This window comes from Artemia franciscana, chromosome 3 (assembly GCF_032884065.1).
Source record: "Artemia franciscana chromosome 3, ASM3288406v1, whole genome shotgun sequence".
NCBI classification, from domain to species: Eukaryota; Metazoa; Arthropoda; class Branchiopoda; order Anostraca; family Artemiidae; genus Artemia; species Artemia franciscana.
In genome coordinates this window covers 42263498-42284550 of record NC_088865.1, presented here as the reverse complement: position 1 = coordinate 42284550, position 21053 = coordinate 42263498, and the positions used below count along the sequence as shown (strand labels likewise).

The 21053-nt window shown below is 34.0% G+C and overlaps 1 protein-coding gene across 1 annotated transcript in view; it reads left to right on the top strand.

Moving 5' to 3' along the window:
* Positions 1-3819: 3819 nt before the first annotated feature.
* The window catches only part of LOC136025279 (putative carbonic anhydrase-like protein 1), a 144921-nt gene continuing 127687 nt past the window's right edge, over positions 3820-21053 (top strand). The window contains exons 1-2 of the mRNA XM_065701161.1: positions 3820-3968; positions 13430-13501. Of these exons, the coding sequence (XP_065557233.1) occupies positions 3959-3968; positions 13430-13501 (82 nt within the window). The 5' untranslated portion in view covers positions 3820-3958. The remainder of the gene's footprint in view (positions 3969-13429; positions 13502-21053) is intronic.

Genomic DNA, 21053 nt, shown 5'->3' with positions numbered 1-21053 from the left:
ATTAACTATTACATGACAACCATGTGTACATAATAGATCAATAATCAATAACACTTGCTCATTGCTAGGGCCTGATCGGAACTACTTGCTAGGGGGCAGTGGCTGGATCTGATTGTTAGGGCACGCAGCATTTGGAGCTGGCTGCTATGGCTTTGCAAAGGTAAACAATAATGTCCCCTAAAGTATTACGTAACAACCAGGTAAGCGCAATAGATCAATAATCAATAGCTCTTGCTGGTCGCTAGGACCCCGGTCGGAGATGGTTGCTAGGGTTCTCTGGCTGGAGATATTGGGCCTACATTACTAATAACGTTGGTTTTAAAATGTTAAATGATCCCATGGTAAAATGATCTAAAGGACAAAGTATCATTCAAAAATCATATTTGCTACAGCCCATTCGGAAAAAAATATTTGTAAGTTGAGGACAAATAGAATCAATTCAATGATTTTTCAAAATTAAAAAGAGAAAAATAAAACAAAAAACTTTCTTAAACGCTTTTGTCTCCAAATGTACTAACAAGTTTTTTTTCATCTTGCTGGCACAAAAATAGAATTTCTATGGGACTCAGAAAAGTTTCTTGGGCAGTCATGTTATGGACACTAGTTTTGGAATAGATGCAATTTACTAAACTTTAAGTCTTGCAGTTTCAATTCTAGTTTTAAAAAATTCAACTATACTAGGGAGGAAAAAAACTATATTTTTTTTGCTTTTGATTGTCTTAAGAGACAAAAATCTTATGGACAGTTATATATGCATTTGCATGTGAGTTTCTGGTAATCCAGTATATCTGCTTTTTACGATTTAATGATATTCATGCACTACTCTGTTGCTTTTGTTTTTAGATTCCTTTAGATCAAGAAAAGCTTGTATATATATATATATATATATATATATATATATATATATATATATATATATATATATATATATATATATATATATATATATATATATATATATATATATATATATATATAATTTGCTATAGGGCAGGGGGGCAACTGCTTCAAAGAGTCTTTAAAAATGTTGTCAAAACTAAGATAGGCCTACATAATTCAAGCATTCACAGAAACAGATCAGTTTCCTTTAGTATACCTTTGCGACACTGTTTGGCTTATTTTTCACTTGGTCCTTTTCACTTGAAAAGTAAAATCCGCTCCTACTTTGCCCTCGCACCCCAGGATTTTGACAAAATATCGCGCCTGGTTGAGAAATGAGCTTATAATCATCCACAAGTTAGTAAACTCATATGATCATTAACTACAAACATGGAAGTTATTCGCTTTATCTTCCTTATTACCTTCGCCAAATATGGTAAAGAAGGAAGCAATGTATCTAAAATAATCGATGACTTCTAAACAGGATTTGTCAAGAGAATCGTCATTTTTAAGCAAGTCTTAGAGTTTTTCAGGATTTTCTTTTGTGCTTGTTGACCTTTAGTCCTAGCAATTCCACAGGGGTAGCTGTGATGCCCTTCCGAGGGAAGTTCAGAAAACAGCTTGCTCCATTCCCTGAGGTGGGATTGAGGCTGTAGTTAAAGCTAAAGGCGCATAAAAAAATTCAAATAATATTTAAAAGTAAAAATGACGTAAGATTTTACGCGTTAGTGACTTTACAATTTTGGTTCTAGACAAAACAACATAGCAGAAATCATAGAGCTCATGGCACCAGGGATCGTTCACCACAAATTAAAGACACCTAGTAAATTCCCCGCACCCCCACCTAAATAAATAAATAAAGGAACTATGACATTGATTATGTAAGAATATATGAACCCACGGGCTATGGAATTAATACAAGAAGATCCAAAATTATTGTTTATGCTTTTTATGAAACAAGCTTGGTAATATTGTAACATTTGTAATTAAACTTGCGCTTCGTTCTGACGATTTCCTTAATGGCATAAAGACCAAACCTGCAAAAGTGAGACGAGGACTACCAGTAGCTGCTAATATAATACGATTTAATCTTACGCTCTTTAAAGATCCAGATCTTTGAGGTACCTACCGAGAGCCTTTCATGGGTCTCGAAAGTTGGAGACTGCCGGCGATGTCCTTCTGACTTGTTTGGAAACGAAAGCCAATAAGTGTAACATATCTGCACCACTTGCACTGTCAAAGATTAAAGACGGAATGAAAGTGAGGGCAGCACTATTCCTTTGTGTGAGAACACATGATCGCCAAGAACAACAAAGAGGGACAACTCAATATAGAACAAACAACCGAGGTCACATGATCGTCGCGCTGGGGTAAGTATATCTGATCGCGTGTCTGGTCTTATCAGAGATGTGATATACCAAGACCATTGATAAATTTACTAAGAAATATAAAGAATATAAAATACTAAGATATATTAATAATATTAATAAATACTAACGCAAATAAAATATAAATAAATTATAATAAAAGCATAACAAGCTTTTGGCAAAAATGAAAGTAATCAGAAATTTCATTTGCGAATTCTTTTCTTCTGCAGAACTAATTTCAGTCGACGTTTAACAATTCTTTAATGTTTCTATATTTATGCATCAATTTATAACAGACGATTCTTGCTTGTAAGTTTTCTTTGAACAAAAACAACAATGAAGGTAGCATACGTCATTTGAGGTTTCTAGCTTGCCAAGTACTCAATTGTGATATAGCTTTTAAGCTATTTAAGCACATATGTTTTTGACAGAGAAAATCGTTAGTGGACGATTGATATATATTTTTTTTATAAGACTGCATAATTCCTAAGTAATAATTTGGTGTTAGTATCATTTTTTTCTGTTTACAACCATCAGATTGTAAAAAAAAAGTAATACGTTTTATCTTTTTTTTTCGGGTTTTCTTGACGGAGAATGCTAAATTTTAGCATTCTCTCGGCATATCAGGTTTCTTCGTTCACCTTTTTCATTAAGTTAATATTATTTTTTATTTAGTTATATAGTAGCAATTTAGACTGCTCTGACAATTTCACTTGAAGATACGTCTTAAGGCTGCATGCCAGGATGTCTGAAGGGGTTGTTGAACTTATAGCCCCATCCTCCAGCCTCGACAAGACATAAAATACATGCTTAGTGCATGCACTTCAATAAAAGAAAACAATGTAATCTACTCTCAGGAGTCGAAATCTGCATCCGGGAGAAATATATTCAGACTTACACTCTCCCCTAGAAAAGATTTTGGTAAATTAGGAGACGATTCCATTACTTACGCAAGAACAAGGTAGACACATTTCTTGATGTATTATTTGATGTTCTCCTCAAATATAATAACCGTTTCACTTGCAAATCTGGTTTAAAAACCTTAAATGGATCATAAAGTGACATCTAACTCCAATAATTCGATTGAAGCCATTCAGAGACGTTCCGCGAGTCAATAAATCACCTGAACTGTTTTAACAACGAATATATGACGCATCGCAAGATGTGTCATATATTCGCAACAAAAGAAAATATTATTTAGTATATTGAAAAGGAGCATAAAGTAAGAATGTCATGGTACTATTTTTATTGTCTCTGCTCCCATGAAAGGGAATAAAAAAGAAAAAAATCAACTAGTATGTTCCCCTTCTCCCTATTGAAATGATTGAATCTTCTTCAAATGTACGAAACTTTTGTGTATGCCCTTGGTTTAAAAAATTTTTTTTGCATCTGCCAAATCCAAAGGCATATCTAGACATATTTACACATACTCGAAGAATATATGCGTCCCCAAAAATTAGAATCTCTAACCTGTCATGACAAAATATGTCTCGTCCATAAATGTCATAATTCCCTCTTTATATAAAAGTATCACAATTCACCTATTTCACAAAAAAGTAATTTGCGCAGGATATAAACTCTGTTTCTACTATATAGGGAATCACCACATTACATTTGCTAGTAGTCTGCTCCTTTATCTGGACCTGAAGTAATGAGCCTTTCAGAGTTCGCCTTTTAAGCATTGGACTTCTCATGAAGTTGAATAAACTATTATGATAAATAGTAAGTACTAAAGTGCTGCAAGGAAAACTAGTTTTAATTCATAGGATTTCAAATATTGTTGTATATAAAAGGGATTTAACAGACTATAGCAATCAATCAGAAGTTATGGTAAATGTTGTGTCAAAGACAGGCATGCAAATAGTCTAAAGGAAGCAACCCTGTTCCATATATATATATATATATATATATATATATATATATATATATATATATATATATATATATATATATATATATATATATATATATATATATATATATATATATATATATATATATATATATATATATATATATATATATATATCTGTGATCTAACCTGGGTATGCCTGTGACTACACAGATTGGAATGAGCAAAATAATAAATAATATAAGCATAGAATAAGCAAAATTATAATTATTATTCTCTTGCAATTTTACTTCTTACTACATATTTTTTTTAATTTGTAATATTAGCCATAGATATAGAGATAGCGAAAAAAAAGAGAGAGGGAGGGAGAGAGAGAGCGAAAGAGAGTAGATATCACACTTCACTAATTGGCCATGGCCCTAATTGCCATGATAAAACAAAAACGGTTTTTTTTTCTTTTTTATTACATTTATGAGTTTAAAACTGGAAACATAGTTTCCTTATTTCTGTGTTTTCTATTATGTCATTTTCTTTCATATTATTCAGTTGAACAAACATCCAAACCACCAAGCCAAAGACTAAAGGGTAGCCTATTATATCGCACTTAAAAAAGAAATGAATTAGAAAGTGAGAGAGAACATCTATTGGGGTCCAAGTTTGTTCATAAGCTATCACAGGTAATTTATATTACAAGAAGTAGAAGAAATTGGCCGAGGTTAAAATGAACTATAACTAAACCACCCGTTTCGCATGAAAGTAAGGAGGAGGACTGGTACTAAATATGAGCAAAATCAGTCTTCTCTTCGATGGCCACCCGATTAGAAAGCCACTGCTCGACATAGCTGCCAAGCCAATGCTCAAGCGGTTAACTCGTAGATACGCGTTACAGCTTAACTACCACAAGAGTAGAGACCCGGCAATGTGCATTTGTAGGATCAAGAGATCCCTGGAGACCTGTCTCTTAATATTTTTTTTAAGTTATTATAGTTACATAAATTTACAGGCATAATACTAGGGAAAAATCAAGGTCAAAGATTAGTGTTTTGCATATCAGGCCAAACTTTTTAACAGCCTGACGCCCCGAAATATGTAAAAAGAATACGGAGGACGCTGAATACGGAGGAGGCTACCAGACTGACTTCTCAATACTGAAGTTGAGTTTTTGTTAACTGGAAAATTACTAGAATGGAATAAAGACATTCAATTCAAAAGTACAATTCTTCTTTAATCTCCATCCTTGCATTAATTTTGAAAGCGAATTGATACATTTTTACTCAAACACAAATAATGAAGAGACGTTAATTCTTACAGTGAAATTAAATTAGATCTTCATTATAAGAAAAAATAAGTTGACGGTCTGCAAATTATCCAACCCCTCACTTTGTTGAGAATGATCTTTGCTAGTTTTATTCTTAAAGTACTTTTAGTTTTCTACTTCTTAGTGTCACACCAACGCTAATGTATAGCACCTCCGGGATGGGTGTTTGTTTTTGGAGTAAGAGTGGGGGGATATCATAAGCCAAAACGTTGTATCTTCAAACCCAAAATCCCCGAGTCTTATGTAAAAGGTCACGCTTGATGAATTGCAATTTGAAATTTTTTTTCGGCAAGTTAAACTTTATAGCAGACAGTGGGAGCTATGGGGGTGGTAAACCTCGGCAAAATCGGTTGGTCTTTGTTCGATTTAGGCGTTAAGGTTGCTCTTTACTTTGATTAGAATAAAATAATTCTGTTTAATTTAATTCACGTCAATTAAAAAATACTCTATTCTATTCAATAGAACTGTTTTGATATTAAGCTATAATATTTATAATTTAATATAGTCTATGATGTAAATTCTTTACTTTTGCTTGAGCAAAATATTTTGTCTTCTTTTTTGTATAAGTTAAGCTAACCCTTCAAGGAGTTGTAACCCTTGACTTAAACATAGCCAAAAATTGGAAACGGCATTGCTCTGCTGGCCTAAGGTGGCCTAATGTGATGAATAAATAAAAAAAAGAAGTTTTTTTCAAAAGAAAGTAAGAAGCGATATTAAAAGTTAAAACAAGCAGGAATTATTCCATAAATGAGGGTATCTTTTCCCTCTTTAAGCCATCCCCCTACTCTTTACGATTACGTTTTATTTGTTGTCCTAATTCTTTAAGGACGACTGATTAAACACGAGAAATAAAACGCTGTTAAAATGGAATATAAATTATTTTTAAAGAACGAGACTTCATCATTAAGAGCGGGGTCTGGAGAGGAAGCAGCCCTCTTCACATTTTGAATAATTTCTGTTCTTTTCAACTTTTATTGTTGTTTCTCATCTTCAATTTAATTTTTTTATTCAATTTCTAATAGTTTTTCAAACCATGCCAAGGCATAAAAATATGACGGTGGCTTCCTCCCTCGCGAATCCATTGCCCGCTGTTAAATTATATATATTAATTCTTGTCAATTGATTAGTAGCGTAAAAATTTACTAGAGGATTAACACAATTTTCCTGATGTTTAAAAACTTTTTTTGTAGTAGCTATTGACTAAAGCAATTGTGTGCATTAAAAAAAAAAGAAAAAAAGCTGAATGGCCTAAAGTTGGCTAGGATGAATTTTAAACTTACGTCAATTCGTGAATGAAGAACATTGTTACAAACTTATTTCCACATTACCATAAATCGACTAAACTTTGACTAAAGTTTAATTTTACCTTTCGATAGATTTTAAATATTTTCTTTTATTTATCAATCAATTTTGACTAAATCGACTAGCTATTGACTAAAGCAATTATGTGCATTAAAAAAAAGAAAGAAAAAAAGCCGAATGGCCTAAAGTTGGCTAGGACAAATTTTAAACTTACGTCAATTTGTGAATGAAGAACATTGTTACAAAATTATTTCCATAATCGACTAAACTTTGACTAAAGTTTAATTTTACCTTTCGATCGATTTTAAATATTTTCTTTTATTTATCAATCAATTTTGACTAAATAGACTAGCTATTGACTAAAGCAAATATGTGCATTAAAAAAAAGAAAGAAAAAAAGCCGAATGGCCTAAAGTTGGCTAGGACAAATTTTAAACTTATGTCAATTCGTGAATGAAGAACATTGTTACAAAATTATTTCCATATTACCATAAATCGACTAAACTTTGACTTAAGTTTAATTTTATCTTTCGATCGATTTTAAATATTTATTTGTATTTATCAATCAATTTTGACTAAATTGACTAGCTATTGACTAAAGCAATTGTGTGCATTAAAAAAAATAAAAAAAGCCGAATGGCCTAAAGTTGGCTAGGACAAATTTTAAACTTACGTCAATTCGTGAATGAAAAACATTGTTACGAAATTAGTTGGTGGGGGTGCTTCGCACCCCCCCAAGCCCCCCCCCCCCGCGCGCGTAAGTCGTTACGGACCATATTAGTTACGCGCCATTGTAGTTGTGTCCCTGTGTCCCACCTGTGAATATATATATATATATAAATATATATATATATATATATATATATATATATATATATATATATATATATATATATATATATATATATATATATATATATATATATATATATATATATATATATATATATATATATATATATATATATATATATATATATATATATATATATAAAAATAAGTTGTCTGTCTGTGGATCTGTGGATCAGGTGACGTCATGTTTCTGTGTCGGCTGACGTCATGAAATTAGTTGTCGTCATTTTTGCTTTGACGGTGACGTCATTCAAGATATTTAAGACATATGTTCATGTAGAAATCTATTAATGTTTAAGTTTACAATGACTGATGAACTTACCATGGCAAAAGCCGATGAAGATGCTCAAAGAGTCTATGCCAAAAAACTTGCTGCTGATAGAGAAAGTCAGAAAAGAAAGCGTGCCGAGGAATCAAAAGAACAGCAAGGAAACAGGCTTGAGGCTAAAGAACGCAAAACCGCGCAGTTAGATGAAGATCCACCTGGACAGCGAGAGTCAAAACATATCAAAACTGAAAATGATAGCGATGATGATTGGGTTTGGGATTTTGACTTGGATAAGGTCATCAATACCTACCAGATTTTAGTTAAAAAAACAAAGGTTCGGCGATATGTATTTCATAGTGAAGCTGAAAAATAAAAAAGAAAAAGAAAACTGAAAAAAGAAAAAATGTAAAAAACTAAAAAATACTAAAAAGAAAAACACTCAAAGAGAAATTACAGACCGGGACACAAATGACGATCGGTACAGAAGGAATATAAATAACGACCGGGACACTCAAAGAGAAATTACAGACTGGGATACCGGGACACAAATGACGACCGGGACACAGGGAATATAAATGACGGCCAGGACACAGGTATTTAAGAATATCGTTCAAAGACAAATTTTTAATTGTAAGAAGACCGTTGAAAGAGAAATTTCTAATAGTAAAATGACTGAAGAACCTACAATGGCAATGGTACCACCATCGAAGTAGATAACCAGTGGGTTGTTCCATATTCCCCATTATTATCAAAAACATTTAATGCACACATAAACGTTGAATACTGTAACTCCGTAAAGGCAATCAAATACATATGTAAATACGTCAACAAAGGCAGTGACATGGCAGTTTTTGGCTTGCAGCCCAAAATCAAAGATTTCGACGAAATCGTACAATATCAGGCTGGAAGATACATAAGCAGTAATGAAGCTGTTTGGCGAATTCTTTCATTTCCGATACATGAACGTAGTCCAGCTGTTGTTCACTTAGCGGTACATTTACAGAATGGTCAACGTGTTTATTTCTCGGAAACCAACGTGCAACAAAGAGCCCTGAATCCACCGGATACAAAATTAACAGCTTTTTTTTCGCTTTGCAAAAATGATTCTTTTGCAAAAAAACTGCTGTATACTGAAGTGCCTTCGTATTACACGTGGAATACTAAAAATAAAGTATTTGAACGTCAAAAACAGGGTAAGTCAGTCGACGGCCAACCTACCATCTTCAAAGATACCACGATAGGAAGACTCTACACCGGTCACCCCAATCAACATGAATGCTTCTTTCTACGCCTGCTTTTGGTGAATGTACCCGGTCCGACATCCTTTGAGTATTTGAGAACTGTAAACGGTACTATACATGACACTTACCATAGTGCATGCCAAGCTCTGAATTTATTGGAGAATGACCAACACTGGGATAACTGCATCAATGACGCGTGCGAAACGTCAACCCCAAGTGAAATTCGTGCATTGTTTGGCATCATTTTAACAACTTGCTCTCCATCAGCTCCTACTGAGTTATGGGGAAAATATAAGTCAAAAATGTCCGTAGATATACTCCATCGAAAACAGTTAGAGACGTCAGATATGACTTTTGATTTTACATCAGAAATTTATAACTACACTTTAGTTATTATAGAAGATTTGTGCGTACGTATGGCAAACAAACCTCTTCAGGATTTGGGAATGCCTTCATCTAACCGTATCGCTGCTGTTTCGACATGTGTAGAATTGGATCGTGAACAAAGTTACAGTACGAGTGATCTATTGTCGTATGTACAAAATAACATTTCCAAGTTAACGTCGGAACAAAAAGACATTTATGATACGATACTCAATTTCAGGACGTATACAACTACCTGCTGATTTCTGTAATTTAGTGACGTCCAAAAATGAATTGATTGAAAAAGTATTTCCGAATATTCTAAAAAATTATAAAAATAATAAATGGCTAAGTGAAAGAGCGATTCTCGCAGCCAAAAATATAGACGTCCACGAAATCAACAATATTGTTTTGACCAAGATTCGAGACCAGGCAGTCCTTTACAAGTCAATCGACACAGTTTTGGAACCAAATGAAGCGGTTAAGTATGCATGTTTGTTTGTTTGTAAAAAGAGCGTTTGCATATGACGTCATTATTAGTACATACGGCTTTGTATATGCACAGACAATGGGAAAGCCAAGAATGTTGTATATTCGCAATTTTTACGTAGTTTAACTCCTGCAGACGAAATGAATGCTTGCCTGAAAAATTCTAATTTATGGGCACACGTAAAAATATTAAAATTAACTACAAATATGCGTGTCCGATTGCAAAACGATGACTCTGGTCAAACATTTTCAGATCAATTGCTGGCAATTGGAAACGGAAAGCTCCCAGTAGTGGGAAAGCCAAAAATGTTGTATATTCGCAATTTTTACGTAGTTTGAAACACATATATAAATCTATCTATATTCACAGATGGGACACAGGGACACAACTACAATGGCGCGTAACTAATATGGCGCATACCGACTTACGCGCGCGTGGGGGGTGCGAAGCGCCCCACCAACTAGGTTTTGGGGTGGCGCGAAGCGCCACTCCAACAGCTAGTATATATATATATATATATATATATATATATATATATATATATATATATATATATATATATATATATATATATATATATATATATATATATATTTAACTACGTAAAACTTGCGAATATACAACATTTTTGGCTGTCCCATTGTCTGTGCATATAAATAGATTGTCAGGTTTACCGACTCTTGAACATGCAACATATAATTGTCCATGGGAAAAACAATCTGTATTCAGATCTATACCTCATTATTCTAATGATTGCCCTTGAGCTTTGTTGATGGTGATTGCTAATCGAACATTCCCTGTGTCCCCGTCGTCATTTATATATCCCTCTGTGCCCGCCGGCGTCCCTGTTGTTGTTGTTTCCCTTTGTCCCGGTCGTCATTTGTGTTCCGGTGTCCCAGTCTGTAATTTCTCTTTGAGTGTCGCGGTCGTCATTTATATTCCCCGTGTCCCGGTCGTCATTTGTGTTCCGGTGTCCCGGTCTGTAATTTTTCTTTGAGTGTCCTGGTCGTCATTTATATTCCCTGTGTCCCGGTCGTCATTTGTGTCCCGGTGCTTTGTTGATGGTGATTGCTAATCGAACATTCCTTGTGTCCCGGTCGCTTTCTCTTTGAGTGTCCCGGTCGTCATTTATATTCCCTATGTCCCGGTGTCCCGGTCGTCATTTGTGTCCCAATGTCCCGGTCTGTAATTTCGTCAGTCGACAAACATGACGTCAGTCGACAGACACACAGACAAACAACCTATTTTTATATATATAGATTACCGTAAATCGACTAAAATTTCTCAGACTTGTATCTTTTGCTTGGTGACAATAAACTTAACGAATGTTAGATCTTAGGAATTTTAATAAAAAGTCAGTTTGTTCAAGGTATATATTGTGATCAAAACTCATTTAAAGGTCTGGTTGATTTAAGAACGACTCGCACCTTATTAACAGTCGGTTGTCACATGACTCATTATTATATAAAAAATAAATACAAAATCAACTTAAACGTCGATAAAAATAAGTTCCTGGTAATACCTCCTTCCCCTCTCATGGGAAAAATACCTGACACCACTGAAGATGCCCCTCTGCTTCTCTACCTTTGGTTCCATTAAGCATATCAATGCGACCTTTTATGTTACTAAGAATAATTTTTCTGCAATAAGAAGGGGGCTGTCACCCTGCCTCACCTATTTTCAGGCTTAATCGAAACGAAGGGAGACTAGAAGTTAATTAGTACTTTATCACTCTAATCTACAAAGCCTTTCTTCTATATTTACCTTAATTTTCCAAAACTTTACAAAATTTAGATATAAACTACATTTTCTTATGGGTCGGGTACCTCCTCTGGCTACACAGTAACGCACCAGCCCTCCTTCACAAGTGATTATGTGAAATTACATCATTATCCATAATTTTATCGAAAATCAAGTGAATCAGCTTGTTAAACGAAGCTGTAAAATAATTATCTATATTAACCGTTTATTTTATTAGGACCACGTGAGTTTTTAGGAGTAAATGCACTAACAGTGGCATTACTGCCTCTGACAATGGGAAACTCAATATATAGTTTTGAAGCGATTACTGATCAATAGCAGCTTTGTTCGGTGGTGCAAAATGGCAGAAAACGCCCCTCTGTTGTGACATGATCTTTCGGGCTACTTCAAAAGAGCTCTAGAGCTTTTACTTTCCACTCAACCATCTCATATTCCCTAGGACTATTGGTTCGATACGATAGCCCCTGTGAAAAATAACAAACAAATAAATACGTTTCAGTATTAATTCAATGTGGAAAATAAAATAGAGTAAGAATTCCATTTTTGTGAAAAGGATCTTGAAACATCAACAACAAAGTTTTCTGATGTGCTGAATATGATGAAGTAATCTGTATCATGATCATTTCTCCTTTTAAGGTGTTTTTCTCATTTTTTAAAAAATTGGGCAAGTTTTTTCGGATTCTAAGCTTTAGATTTATATCTTTAAACTTGATGAATTTCAAATATTTGAAATCATCGTAAAAAGCCGAGTCTTTTTTTGCTTACATATGAAATATATGAAGGAAAACCGCAGACGTCTCCCGTGAACGCCATAATTAGAATGTAGCATTTCAAACAGTTCTTGGTTACCTTGCCACATACTTATCCTTTCAACCAAGTTTGGTCAATATTCAATAACCAGTTCTGCTACATACATGATAATCAGGAATTACCAATGTTCCCTGTTTGTAGACCCAGAGCTGGTCAGGTTGAGATCTTGTATCCCTCACCCACCATGGATAGGTAGAGCTGTATTTGGAGACATTATCTTTTACTACCTATTAAGTTCCGATGAGATCTGACAATCTCTTTTGGTAGATTTGCAAATTGAAAGATTCATAAGAATTCCGTTTCCCCCTTTTACACATGAGTCAGGTCACTGCTGGACGTTTTTTAGTCAACTTCTGGATCCAAAATTAAATCCTTGTGAAATTACAAAAAATTCAATCATATTTGAAGATTTTGTTGAAAAACAAGAAAATTCAAAATTTTAGATGTCCAGGTAGAAGAAATCTAAAAAGGATACGAAATCTCCTACCTCTGGTCTCGAAGCATTGATTCTATGTTCTACTGAAGAAATTTTATTCCTAAGAAGTGTGATTTTGTAACTAAGACGGTTTTACTTTTCTTCTTGAAATGTAAAATTAAGTCGGCCAAAAAAATATACAGTTCTTTTTATTACATTTCTGGAAGTTGTAAAAGTTTCAGGAGAACCTTTTTTTGCATTCGATCTCCATATCAGGAACAAAATTCGAAGCCCTATTTTTTACAGGTACCCAGTTAGGCGAAAAGAAAGAAAATGTGAAAATAGTAGTTCTGCTATGCAGTATAACCTGTGTAAAGAGTAATGAGTTTAAGGAGAGCTTCTGACGCCCTTACGTATACGGTATTTTAGACTAATTTAATTTTATATTCTAACATACTTGCTAAAGTGAAACTTCAAATTTCTTTGTTTTGATACCGAAAAATCCTTCCAGGTGAAATACAAGAAATGGCAGCTAGCAAAATGATCTTTGTTACGAGCATATTTCTGTTAATACCAAGAGGATGTAAGTAAATCTTGTATGTTTTTCTTAGTTGATACTGCGGGATAGTGTCAATTACTTTGTTCCGGTAAATACTAAGGCCAGAGCAAATGAATGAGGTCTTAGAGATTTTGCAAGTTCAGGGTGCTAGAATAAGTTTGAAAATTAGTGTTAAGAAGACAAAGTCGTTAAGGCTAGGAATAAGTGAAGATGAAAAGGTGACGTTGGGTAGCAAATGGGTAGGGTCAGCATCTTACATCAAAGTGTGAGTGAAATAAATGAAATATTAAAGGTTTTGCGAGTTGAGGGGGCTCGAGCAGGTTTGAAAACTAATGTTATGCGGAGTAAGTCACTAAAGTTAAGATTAAGTAAAGATGAAAAGGTTACGTTGGGTAACGAAACGACAGATCAACTGGACAGCTTTACTTGCCTTGGTAAGTATTATTAGCAAATACGGTGGGTGCTGTCAAGACGTTAAAAGTAGAATAGCGAAGGCTCAAGCTGTTTTTTTTTTAAGTTGAAAAAAGTTTGGAAGAATAGGAAGAAAAGTCTACCAACTAAAGTTAGAATTTTGGAAGTTACAGTGATAAAAAGGGTCCTAAGAACGGAGGAAGGTTGGCTAGAGATTGCTTTCAGCTTTGCTGGTCAGATTTACTTTCAAATTGCTTTCAGATTTGTTTTCAGATTGTTTTGGGCACCCGACTGACGGACCATATTTTAAACAGTAGGCTCTACGAAAGGTGAGGTTCCATCCATCTTTCTTGGGCTATAGTGAAAGAAAAATGGAGATTACTAGGGTACGTTTTGCGGATGAAGGATGAAAGAATGTCAAAGAGTGTCCTTTTCGGCCAACTGTCTAGGGCTAATCAGAAAGCCGGTTCTTTCTCGGTTGGGGTGAAGGGATGTCCTAAGGAAAGACTTAAGAAAAATTGTAACTTCCTGGAAGGGTGTAAAGAGGGAGGCGTTGAATAGATTGAGATGGGATATATGTGTATGTAGCTGTGTTGTCCTCAGGTTGATCGGTTTTGCGGTGAGCTGCTTGTGGTATTAATAGTAATACCACGTTGTCAGTTGTCACATTTTGACCCATTTCCCTTTAAAAATATAACGGGGGGTATCGATAAAGTTTCTTCAAAATCACTGAGTGAGTAATTTACAGAAAAAGCCATCAACATTGGTATCTTAAATTAGCATCAATATCAAATGTCTGGCTGTTCAACTTGTGATTCTTTTGTTTTTAGTTTAAACTACTTATATCCGATGAGTATTTAGATTTGGCCAGTTCTATTACGTGTGCTATTCCCATTTGGCCACTAATTAGCTATTATTGGGTGTTTCTATTTGACTGTTGTATATATCTGTCTACTTAACAAACAGAAATTATCCTGCGCCCATCCCTTTCTTCTTCTCACTCTTTAGAGTTTTACTATTGTTTTACTGAAAACATTTTTGAGTGGAAAAAATAGACAGTTTGTAATTGCAAACATTTTTGTTAACGATTACCTTTCAAATACATGGATGTAAAACGCTATTGCCGAAGGTAAAAGTGTGTCAATAAACGCTTCCATTCTTGAAGCATTTTCAATTCCCATTCCTTTCCTTTCCATTCCCATTTCCCCTGTGTTAGTTGCATTCCAACTTAGGGTACTGGAGACAGAGCTCAAACTTTAGTTTAAAGATCTGGGTTTTAAGGTGGGAGGACATACCTTCTTATGTACAGGATAATTCCTCTTTGTTTTAAGTTTTGTTCTTGCTCTTTATTTTTACTGGTTAAAATTTGCTTCGTAAAAAAGAAGTTTTTTTTAAAGAAGGCTAAGATTCAATCCTAGGACTAGCAGAAAAAAGTTCTTTAATAACTTATACTTAAAATGAACAGAAGTTCCTATCAATGCATAAGTGAGGTCCTCTCTGAACAGAAAACAATACAGATAATCACAACAAATAAATAATGGGTTTAGCTAAATATGAATAGTTTTATCCTAAAACTAACAGAAATAAAAACAAAAATATAGTCACGCTTGGATAAACCAGAAATTATAAAAAAAGGAGTAGAGGACCCCCCAAAACACATACACACACACACACATACCATCTTAAAATTAAATCCAAAGGCTATAGCATAATTTACACCTTATTGAAAATGATTTCAATTTCCAACTGTGTGGTTTTATTTGTCATACACCTAACAAATAACTAAAAAGTTATATTACAGGGCTAATCAAGGATGGTGTAGGGGCGTTGGCGTGCAGCTATGCAATTCTTTATGGGCTGCATTTCTTGCATAATATTATGACTCAACCCCTCTGTTCTTAAAATCAATAAATGCGAATACAGGAACAAATTTGCTACGGCACGAGGAATGTTACATATTGAAGCTAGAAAACTATGTATGTGGCTGTTTGATATTCCTAAGTTGATTGACACTCTAAATTTTTACTCAATAGCATGAGGTTCAACGTAATCACTCTGGGAAAAGATAGTTTTCACTAAATAAAACTCATATCCATTACCATCTTAAAAAACAAAACAAAAAAGGAATTATAAATTATTATAAATAGAGGCTTGGGATGTCTGCAGCGGGTTTCACTGAAATGAATAATTCAAAGGTGCTGTTTTTTGTTTTTTTTTATCAAGATAACTCTCCTTTTAGGATTCTTTCCACCTTTCCCTAAAAAATTGGCAATTTTTTATAGGTCTCTAACTCCTGATAGCATATTTTAAATGGAATGATTTTACATATAAAATAACAATAAAAAACCGACTCTTTTTATGCATTAAATTAGAAAAAAAACGAGTAATGGAAAGTAATGAGCAACATTAAAACTAAAAAGGAAACATAAATTACATCGTATATAGAGGGGTTTCTCCTCTCCTTACTACCTTGCTGTTTACGCTAAAGCTTTTAGCACAATAAAAAAACTTCCTATTTTAATTAAAAGACCCTTGTGTTTCAGGAACCGTTTTTAAAAAAATCGGGACAAACGGTCAAACTTTAGCATAGAAGGTAAGGTATTGCGGAAGAAGGCAACCCCTTCATATACAGAGTAATGTCTGTTTGGTTTGACTCTTTTTATGCATATACTACTATAAAAATACAATTTTTTATAGTTTTAGTTACTACAAGCACGAGTCGCATATTACTTACAGCTCGTTGTCACAAACTTTTAGATTTAGGGAGGAAGAGCACTATGTATCAGACAAGAGAATGTTGATATGTGAATGTTCTATACTGCCTCTCATTCTGGATCTCTTTATTTGTTTGTTGCAATAACTGTTTCCCTCTGTAATGGACCAGTGAAATGATCTTTGCCCGAAGATACATGGCTAAGGGTTCAATTCAGGCTGCCACAGGCTTTACTACAGCCTATGAGTCAAGAAGTGCTGTTAATCAATGAATCAATAAAAGAATAGTTGTTTCTGTAAAGCAATTGAATAAAAAAAACAAGTCTTTTAAACTGAAAGTAAGGAGGGACATTAAAACTTAAAACGCATAGAAATTACTCCGTATATGAAAGGAGCTGTTCCTTTCTAAGCGCCCCGCTCTTTACGCTAAATTTAACCCTTTCTCACAACTCTAGCTTTTAAAACAATAAAAAAACTTTAGCGTAAAGAGTGGGGCGTTTAGGAGGGAACAGCCCCTTTCATAAGCGGATTAATTTCTGTTCGTTCTAAGTCTTTATGTCGCTCCTTACTTTCAGTTGAAAAAACTTGTTTTTTTTGTGTAATTTCTGAAAGTTTTTGAATTAATACATGTTTTGATTTTGGCTCTCCGCACATGAATAATTAAAACAAAATTTTCATACTATTTTTTTTTGTGGCTCAATGGCTTTCTCATAGTTTTGCTTGGACGATTTTGAGAAAAAAGGGGTGGGATAGGAGGCCTATTTTCCCTTCAATTTTTCGGCTACTTAAAAAGGCAACTAGAACTTTTAATTTTTTACGAAAGTTTTTATTAGTAATAAATATAAGTAACTTACGAATTAACTTACGCAATGAGGTTCTATATTCGTATATTTTTATTACGTGTATGAGAGGGTCCGCCTCCTCGTCAATACCTCGCTCTTTACTCTAAAGCTTAAATTTTATCCCAATTCTTTAAGAATGACGCCTGAATCACAAAGGTCGTAGAATAAATAGTTGAAATTACAAAAAATACTTTAGCGTAAAGAGCAAGGTATTTAGAAGGAGATGAACCTCCTCATATGTGTAATAATTTCTGTTCGTTTTATGTTTTAATGCTGCTCCTTACAACCAGTTGAAAAAACTTTTTCATATTTATTTTTTCATTGTTTTTTTTTTAAGAATACTAGAAAATCCTGCGACCCCTTCATGGAATTTGTCTTCCCCCATGATAAATTCTTCATTAAAAGAATATCCCACGTAGCCCCCTCCCTTAGACACTCCCCCCCCAAAAAATAGAAAAAATACCCCTGAAAACGTCGGTACACTTTCCAATAACCATTTCTAAATGTAAACAATGGTCAAAGCTTATGACTTCCAGCCATTAAATTTCCAGGATTAAAGGCAACATCCTGAAAGAGGCCTCTGAGAAATGTACACATCGCCCGTTGCTTCCCCCGGGGATGGTGGGGGAATAAGTCACCCCCAAAGACATAGTTATTAGGTTTATCGACTACGTTGAACAAAACGGCTACCTCAAAATTTTGACCCGGTGACTTTGGGGAAAAAATAAGCGTGCGAGGGGGCCTAGGTGCCCTCCAATTTTTTTGGTTACTTAAAAAGGGCACTAGAACTTTCGATTTACGTTAGAATTAGCCCTTTTGCGACATTATAGAACCACTGGGTAAATACGATCACCTCATATCGAAAAAAAAAATAAATAAACACACATCCGTGATCGATTTTCTGGCAAAAAATACAAAATTCCACATTTTTCTAGATAGGTGCTTGAAACTTCTACAGTAGAGTTATCTGATACGCTGAATGTGATGGTTCTTAGGGTCGTAACTCTTGATAGGTAAGACTAAATTTGATGAAACTTATATGTTTGAGATCAGCATAAAAATCCGATTCTTTTGATGTATCTATTATTATCAAAATCCCGTTTTTTAGAGTTTTGGTTACTATTGAGCCGGGTCGCTCCTTACTACAGTTCGTTACCACAAACTGTTTGATCATTAAAAGAAAGTATCTTCTTTATGAAGAAAATCCTTATTTTATCTAGCATTAAAAGTGACTCAAAACAAAGAAATACTTCTAATTTTTGAAACTTGTATTTAAACTTCAAAGCTGTATGCTTATGTAACTTAATAATATTATGTAACCAATACGATCTCTATTAATCTAAGTATAATCTAAGATTGACTATAAAATATTAAAGTTTGATTAACCTTCTCCTTCCCTTATGAGTGTTTACTTTATAAAGCATTGACCTTTATCCCCCTTTAAATTGTATAATATGCTCAAGAGACTAAAACAGTCCCTTCCCCATGAAAAAAAAAATTCTTTTTTCTAAGTAAACGGCCTGTATGGCCCATAAAGTTCGCTTTGGTTAATTGGATGAATCGAATATGGAATTCTGATGAGGACTACAAGGCAGCATTTCAATTTGAATGATTATCAAAGAGTAATTATAAGTTCAATGTTGTCTTTACAGAGGGGAATAATTTCTTTTCTTTTTTCTTGACTGTTCATTTTCGAAAAAGAAAAAGGCATCCTTATTAAAATAAAATTATTCTTTTTTTAAAGGTTATATTATTTTTCCTTGGAGATTAAACTAGTATGGTTTTAATTTTTCTGTAAAAAATATTGACTGTAAAAAAATTCAGCAATCTTTTTAAAAAACTCCTAAAAGAATATATTGATGAGAAATTCATATGCTGTTAATTTTCAAAATAGTGTTAACTCATACTTAAGAAAAGAAGTATGAATCATTCTTGTGGTTTAAATATGGCACAGACAATTAAAATATAATGTGTTGTTAACCATTATGTTTGCCAAAAATACAGATAATAATACTAAAATGGTAAAAATCCTCATCAAAACCATTTTTTATGTCAGAAAGTAAATGTAACACCATAAGTGAAATGGGTAGTAACCCTCAGCCAGAAAAGAACACAACTTGTGCATGCAATTTTACATGAGCTTATTTTGTAATGGAGAAACAGTATTGTCTTATTTAACAGATAACTCCAAGTATTAGTCCTTTGTAACTTGAGAAGATAAGCTGGAATTGAAGCACATTAAATTATTAAAAGCGAAATTGATACATTGACAAATGTCTAAATTTCCAACATGCGTTACAACATTAAAATATTTACTCGGAAGAAAAAAAAAACAGCTAGAAATAGGGCTGGTGGGCTTAACAGGATATATTTTTACTCAGCTGTGTTGTCGCTGCTGCTTATGAGCAGTTCTTTTATTTGTTTCTTACTAATAACATCAAATAGCCTTAATCCGACTTGCCTTAGAAACAACCTGTCAATGAACAACTATACCAAAATTTGCCAAAAGTTACGCAAATTTAGCAAATATTATTGGCACGTGAGTTGCTGGGAAAATTTTGGCAGCAGAAAGAGCTACAAGAAAATTCAGTTCGAATTGCTGCAAAATCTTCCGCATAAGACAATTGTGTCTCACTTACGCTGTTACTACCTGTGTGCTGTGTTTTTTCTCTTTTCCCTATTATGATGGGTTTTGGTGAAAATTTATGCGGATGTCTACCCCTGCATTCATGGCAAAAGTTTGGTTGTAATTGCATCTATAGTAATAATTTTAACAATAATAACCATTAAAAATTAATAATGATGATTTGGTTCATTCCCGTAAATTTAACAAAAGTTAAAGGCAAATAACTGAGTATGGTGAGCAAATCACTTTGCTAAACTTGGGCAGTTCGATTCAAGAACTGATAATTTGAGCGAATTTCAGTTCTTAGTAAATCCGATTATTTTTTGACATTCCGCATTAAATGCTGCACGTCCTCTACTCCTCCCGTTGGCACATGTAATTGGAGCTCTGCATGGATTTTGTCGCTTCATGCTTAGATTTTGTCTATTTCTCACATTATGATTTAGAGCGCAGGAAATTCAAACTAATAGAATTACTGGCTAGCATTTATCAGTCAGATGGGGTTTTAATTTTTTTTTGTGTTTGTTTTGGTGATAAACTATTCAAAGGGATAAAACCCCTTTAAACATTCTAAGAGTTAGGGAATCGTTGATGCATCCACCTTCCCTCCCCATTAAAAAAACAAAGGTCTGCTTACCCTCCCTCCCGAATACTGCATGAAATTTTTAATCTGATCCCCTTTACGATTCTCAAGGTATTGCAATTACACTATATTGCCAACTGGACTACATATCATGTCCTTCGATTTATCTGGCATGAATAGATTAGCAACATCATGAATAGATTATATTCCCATTAGGGGTTAAAGTGCAAACATACTAAGGTATTTGGAGAAGAAATGTTTGTCTTTTGGTATGTTTTATGAATAATAGATTTAGTTTTAAATTTTGGAGCGTTGTAATCACGCCAGGTTCGCCTCCTCTACTTTTTTTCTCTTGCCTTTTGTCTTTTTGTTTTCTTGCTTTATCTACTTTTGCAAGATGTT